Raw genomic sequence first — 6,989 nt, forward strand, 5'->3', positions numbered from 1 at the left:
GGCCGACCTCCCCAGGCCGGACGCCTCCCAGTCTCCGCTCTCTTCCTCCTCCCCGTCGCTCCCAGGTCTCCCTCGGCCTGTTTCTCCTCCTCCGTGGTGCGGGACCGGCTCTTTCTCGGTCTCGCCCGTGGCTTTTGCCCACCGCTTTTCCCATTGTGGTCTCCGAAATAAATGTACGTTTTCCGAAAGGACTCAGCCTCGTGTGGTTTTTCACCCACCGCTGAGCAAATCAGGTAATTTCAAAAGTTGCGATACAGCTTGTGAGCCAGACCAGCCTGTCAGCCGTACCGGGGACTGTCCCGACAGAGCTTCGGGGCATGAGAAACATTTCACATAGTTGTTGAATCGGTCAACACTACTGAAGTACGGCCTTGGTGGTGTTAATCATAATTTTATTTAGCTAAGGGTGAACCTCCTGAACATACACACATACCTATGGCGTACCCTTCCATATATATGAGACAAAGTGCTTTCCTGACTCTCTGCCATATAATTACCTGAGAGCATAATTCTTCTCGTGCTTTCAGTTCAAAGCATTTAAATATCTTTTAAATACACTCAAAAACCTGGTGTTGCGCACGTGTAAGAACACCGTATTGTTTTGTGAAAAGATTAATTCAGGTCTCTGATGAAGGGCCACACTTCAACTGCCGCAGTGACTAGTGTTTGGATAAGGGTGAAACTATAAGCTAAACAAACTTGGGATGATAATAACTAGAAAGAATGCCTTTCTGGCTTGCAGTTGCCTCACATCGATGGTTTGCTCTGCCCAACAAGCTTCGCTGTCCAAGTACAAACCAGACTCAACGCTGATGCATTAAAAAATGTAGCACACACAGAAAAATCTAAATTAAAGCTACAAAAAAAAAAACAACTAGCATGTTTTCCATAACATCACAAAGTCTACCTGCATGGAACATCTTGCAGGATTAAATAATAATGAACATGATTTTTATCACAGCAAATACAGCAAGTATTCCCTCTTTTGGTGAGAGGGAGAGGATTTTAGCATGTTGTTTGTACAAGCACAATTATCCAAACAGTAATTTAGGGAGGAGAGGATGGACCTGAAGAGGGTTGGAACCTGGCTGGTTATTTTTTTTTTTCTCTTATTAACTGTAAGAAAATAATCAACTGTATCTTAAATTGTATTTCTTTCTTTGCCCTTACACCCCTGACTCAAACAAGTTCTGTTCTCATGTGAGTGCAAAGGAATGCATTTGGTCAGCCTGGTTATTGGTTTAAATATGAGGGCAATTCTTTACTCTCCAGCAAGTAGAAATACTTGTTTCTCCAATGACTAAACATATTGGCATATGTGGAATACACTTTTATTCTCTTTCTCAAAAAGCCACACTCTTACTGTATAGAAGAAACAAGTTGTTTGTACCTTACCTAAAATTACAATAACTTCCTATTAATTTTGGAGGGCAAAAAACCCAGGACTTTTTGTGAATCTACCACTTTTGACCCACTTCTGTTTCTTTTCTGTTCATAGAGCATCTGCACTGTTCTGGGCATAACGTGCCCAGGGATTTTGTTGACTTCTCTTGCTGTTTTACGTGGCTACATATAGACCTACATTACTTCATACTTCTACTTTTTCTGCCCAAAGCTCTATTTGTTTTGAGTAAGTTTATATCCACTTGTTGATCTTACTAGCCATATAGTCATCCATCCAACCGTATGCAACTGCCCTAATGTGTTTCCCTGGCTATTTTTTTCCCAAAGTTATCAATTCTTGTTTCCAAGGCTGCCCCCGAATCCTTGAGGAAAAAGTTGGTAGCCCTTAGGTAGTGCTTTTGAGGGCAGCCTCCAGCAGCTGGTACAAGGAAGTGCAGGGAGGTTGTGGGGGACTCGGGTCAGTGCCACGTTTCTCCGTTAGTTATCCAGCCTTGCACCGACAGCCACCGATGGACGGAGCCGCACCCCTCGCCGCTCGGGTTTCTTCATTTGCTAGGCGAGCGTAAGGCACTCTGGCACACAGGGTCCTTACAGAATGCTGTTGTAGCTGATCTCAATAAATAAACAAATAGTTGTTGAGTGAAAAGATTGGCCTCTCCTGTTCTGATAGTCCAGAGGGTTTATCAATACCTAGAATGAATCAATTGTTTCAGCCTGGGAAAACTCGGGTATGGATCTGGTATTTCCTAGGGGAAGACATAACCATTGGAAATGTTCATTATTTAATGTTGGGTTTGGATTCAGCTGGATAGATGCATGCTTTTAACCTGAATTTTCAGTATCTTTATATGTCTTTTACATAAAAGTTCTGTAACGTCTTTTATTGGATTCTGCTCTTGCCTCTACCACCCACTTAGGTGAGGGTATCTGATACTGGAAGGGATATTGATCTTTCCTGTTTGAACAGGCAAGTGGTTAGCCAAAATACTTCGTTCTTCCCATTACAAATAGATGTTTTTACTACTTACTTAGTAAGTTTTCTTCCTCGCCTTTAGCTATTTATGTTTCTGTGCCTTTTCAGAACTCTGTAGTCCTGGCTCTGCTTTGCTGTTTAAGCTTCAGCAAATCGCCTGCACCTTTGTGAATCGCATTGCCCGTCACAAAACAGAGATCCTTGCCTCCGTGTAAGGTGTTGTCTATACAGTAGCTTGGGATTAAGAGGTGTTACTGGAGCATGATATATGGACATTAGAGGAAAATACCTGTTAAGAGACATCTACTGTTAAGTTTTACATGGAAGTCGTTTGCTTTTCAGAGTGTTAAAAAATGGATTTGGCCAACCATGGACTTATTCTGCTGCAGCAACTAAATGCTCAGAGAGAGTTCGGTTTCCTGTGTGACTGCACAGTTGCCATTGGTGATGTCTACTTCAAGGCCCACAAATCAGTCCTTGCTTCTTTCTCCAACTACTTCAAGATGTTGTTTGTTCATCAAACCAGGTAACTCTAAAAAGGTTCACTGTTTAAATGTTGTTCAGTTAGCTGAGGTAAGGAGGTCTAGCAACATTTTGAAACCTGTAAATGTTCTTTTTGCTTCTTACTATGACATAAGGAATATGGAATCCGGTCTTGACTGCAAACTAGAATCTCAGTTTAACTAAAGTTGAACTCTGATTCATTAACACTAATGTTATAATGTAGTGTTAAGTTCTTTATCCTTAAAAAAGCACAGAATTCCTAGAATTGTATATTTAAAGGATCCTGCCTTCACTCTTGCACTTTCCTTCTCCCACTCACTATCCTCTACTCTGTCTTGGCACTGTTCTTGACATTTCCATAACATTATGTGTGAACCAATAAATATTTGCTAGGAGATTTTGAGAAATGGACTTATAAAAGAGGTTAATATGTTTCTTTTTTTACAGTTTACCGAAGTCAGTTAAATACTAAAATACTATGTAGTGGTGGAAAATAAGGGAGTTTGTGTTTCTTTTTTTGAGGGGCGGGGGGGCAGCCTTACATGAAAGGCATTGAAAAGACAACAGAAGTGTAAGACTGTTTTAAAGGGTTTTTTTGTCTTTTCTTTATCCCAATTATGTGAACTGTTCAAAAAGTTTATGTTAAGTGAGTGAAACTCTTAAGTCTTTGGCTAAGAGTTCTTAGCCAGAAGTAAACATCGAGGACAGATGTGCATTTGCACTTCTGAGACAGGACTGCAGGCAGATGTATCGGTCTTGATGCTCCATCAAGAGCACACAGTCATCTTCAGAAGAGAGTGTTGCAAAGTTTACTGTTGAGTAATATCTCTGAATTCAAAAGCAGTCAGAGAGAGAGCTCAAGAAGGGTGCACCTCAAGAAATGGAAGAACTGGCTATTATTTCCTCCTCAGCTTGGTGGCCTACTGTGGTTAGAGCATTCAGACCGCCGTGCACAGTCATGTCGATTTCTGGATTTCTGTCTTTTATTTAATGTTTGTTTAACAAAAGAGCTACAACTCTGAAAAATGATTAGAATCCCAGATCCTCTCCTGTTAGCTAACTGGCCTAACCGAGATGTTCCTGATTTTCTTCTTCTGTGAACCTTGCCTCTCTTTCTGCACAGAGATCCAGCTTCAACCGGAGGAGTGGTGGGTGTTTCAGTCCAGAGTATCCTAAAGGTTGATGCATAGGATGTGTTGTCAGCTGGAGGATGGTCTTGGTTTCAGTCCCGTTAGATGGAAGAGGGAATCACAGCCAGATAGTCTCCCTTTGTTGAGTGCTCTAACTGAGGGACTGTTAGGCTGACCAGGCGTACCACTGGTGCTGCCGTTTCCTCCTCCCTATTCAAGGAAAGAAGCTACCATTCTGCTCTGTAAGGAGCCTGGCTGCTACAAGTTAGATGTGCCCAGGCTACACCTGTTGCATCAGATCCTCAGGGGATTTACACCCTGTCCTGCATGGTTTCTGGATCGTAATACAGTTGAGACAAGGTGATACCACACATTTGCAGAACTGCAGCTGCAAACAGTAGTAAGCCATAGAAGCCAAACAGGCAAGTGGCAGGTGAATTTTACGTGTTTTCGGAGCTATGTACCGAGAAAAGTTTAATGGACTGTGAATTAGACACCAGTGCCAGCAGGTTTTCATTTAGCTTACAGACATGTTTGAATTCAACAAAAAAAAAAAGGGGAAAATATGTTTGCAGTTTACAAAAATATATTCATACATGACCACAAATCTATAACATAACAGCAATTTAGAAAGGTGTAGACAGCAATGTGACAGCTTTGTCTTCCAAGCCGGTTACTTTCCTGAGGAAGAAAAAGGCATTTTTCAAGTGGCCAATAAGATTAGCTGTTTTACGTTGAAGGGTTTCTCTATATTTATTCCAGATTCTGTCTTTTGAATTTAAGTAGATGCCTCTGATTTTTATCAATGCTTGAATAACCTATATCTGGTAAAAAAGATTTTCCTTATCTCTCATTCATCATTGTGTTTCACCTTTCAGCGAATGCGTTCGTTTGAAAGCGACAGACATACAGCCAGATATCTTCAGTTATCTCTTGCATTTGATGTACACTGGGAAGATGGCACCGCAACTCATTGACCCAGTTCGACTAGAACAGGGAATAAAGTTTCTGCATGCATATCCACTAATTCAAGAGGCCAGCCTTGCAAGTCAGGGAACTTTTTCTCACCCGGATCAAGTTTTTCCATTAGCATCTTCATTATATGGCATTCAGATTGCAGATCACCAGATAAGACATCCCAGTAAGGTTCCATCAGCGACCGACAAACTTGGGCGAGAACCAAGGCCACAGACATCACGGATGAACCAAGAGCAGGTTTCTGAAGGCTCACAGCTCTCACAGTTAGCTACAACTCTGCCACAAGTGACCCGGACAAATATGTCCACTTCTGACCCGTTGCCATCTTCTTTATCTCCAGAATTGGTATCTGCTGCTGGTAATAATTCACCTGCAGGAGAAGAGGCCAACATGGAAGCATCTTCTTCAGATGAACAGCCTGCCTCGCTCACAATAGCGCATGTCAAGCCAAGCATTATGAAAAGGAACGGAAGCTTCCCAAAGTACTATGCCTGCCACCTCTGCGGTCGCCGGTTCAATTTGCGAAGTAGTTTGCGTGAGCACCTGCAGATCCACACGGGAGTTCCCTTCACATCCAGCCAGCAGGGAGAAAGTAATATTTCTTTGTCTCTCTGTAACAACACAGCTGATAAAGATGCCGTGGAAGTGCCTGAAGCAGGGATGATTAGCGACAGCGAGCTGCAGCAGATCTCAGACTCCCCCATAATTGATGGGCAGCAGCAGTCAGAGACACCACCCCCCTCCGATATTGCAGACATAGACAACCTGGAGCAGGCAGATCAAGAGAGGGAAGTAAAAAGACGGAAATACGAATGTTCCATCTGTGGTCGCAAATTTATTCAGAAAAGCCACTGGAGGGAGCACATGTACATACACACTGGCAAGCCCTTCAAGTGCAGCACTTGTGACAAAAGCTTTTGTAGGGCTAACCAGGCTGCCAGACACGTGTGCCTAAACCAGAGCATGGACACGTACACAATGGTGGACAAACAGACTCTGGAACTCTGTACTTTTGAGGAAGGCAGTCAAATGGACAACATGCTAGTACAGACCAACAAGCCCTACAAATGCAACTTGTGCGACAAAACGTTTTCAACTCCCAATGAAGTAGTCAAACATTCGTGCCAAAATCAAAACTCTGTCTTTACACTAGAAGAAGATCGCTCCATTCTGCTAGGCGGTGGGGACACAGAAGCCACAGAGACTGATAACGCAGTGTTAGCCTCCATCAAAAAGGAGCAGGAAGCAGTGTTGTTAGACTGAATGTGAAACCTATATCAATTTTTTAAAGTTTCTTTACTCATTTTTTATTAAATCAATTTTTTCCTCCCCCCACCTCTTACTTCACTTACCCCTGCCACCTTTCCCACCAGCCTCCTTCCCGCCCTTTGTCTTCAGCAACCAGAACTGTACTGGCATGTTAGGAAATTGGACTTTGCCTCTCCCACCAAAACAAACAAAAAGCTCTTGCATCAAACCACAACATAATTGGTTTTAATACAAAGGAACGTGTGAAAAAAATAATCCAGCTATGTTGATAGTATTAGTTAATCCAAATTTAATAGATTTTAAACAAAATTTAGATTGCTTAAAAGTGTATTTAGATAAAATGATGAGTGTAATGAGAAACAGAGTATCAGTTTGGTAAGCAAAGAATATATATATATATTAGTTTCCCTGGTAAAAGGCATTTCGAGAAGATCTGGCAAATTAAACACCATGCTTTTTAGAAGTCCACATGCAAGTTGATTAAGGTTCTAACTTAAAACCCTCAGAACTTTTCTCAAAGAACGCAAAAATCTCTGTTCATCGAGTTAAAAAGAGCTGAGGGTGTTGGGTTTCTTTTAGCCTTACGTTTTCCTTCAAGTATGCCTTTGGGTATCTGTTTCAGATAGCATCATTGAGTCAAGCAAAGTAGTTACTTAGTCAAATTTTGACTTAAGTAGCTGTAATAATAATGTGATGGCAATCTTTATATATATATATATATAAAAAAAATA

The 6,989-nt window shown here is 41.7% G+C and overlaps 1 protein-coding gene across 1 annotated transcript; it reads left to right on the forward strand.

Annotated features, from left to right (window-relative positions):
• The first annotated feature begins 2,678 nt into the window (after positions 1-2,678).
• ZBTB2 (zinc finger and BTB domain containing 2) lies at positions 2,679-6,986 on the forward strand. Its single transcript, XM_010282917.1, has 2 exons — positions 2,679-2,903; positions 4,890-6,986. Exons 1-2 carry the CDS (start codon positions 2,731-2,733, stop codon positions 6,250-6,252), a joined length of 1,536 nt encoding a protein of 511 aa, XP_010281219.1. The 5' UTR covers positions 2,679-2,730; the 3' UTR covers positions 6,253-6,986.
• Positions 6,987-6,989: the final 3 nt, after the last annotated feature.

This window comes from Phaethon lepturus, unplaced genomic scaffold (genome assembly GCF_000687285.1).
Source record: "Phaethon lepturus isolate BGI_N335 unplaced genomic scaffold, ASM68728v1 scaffold26562, whole genome shotgun sequence".
NCBI lineage: Eukaryota > Metazoa > Chordata > Aves > Phaethontiformes > Phaethontidae > Phaethon > Phaethon lepturus.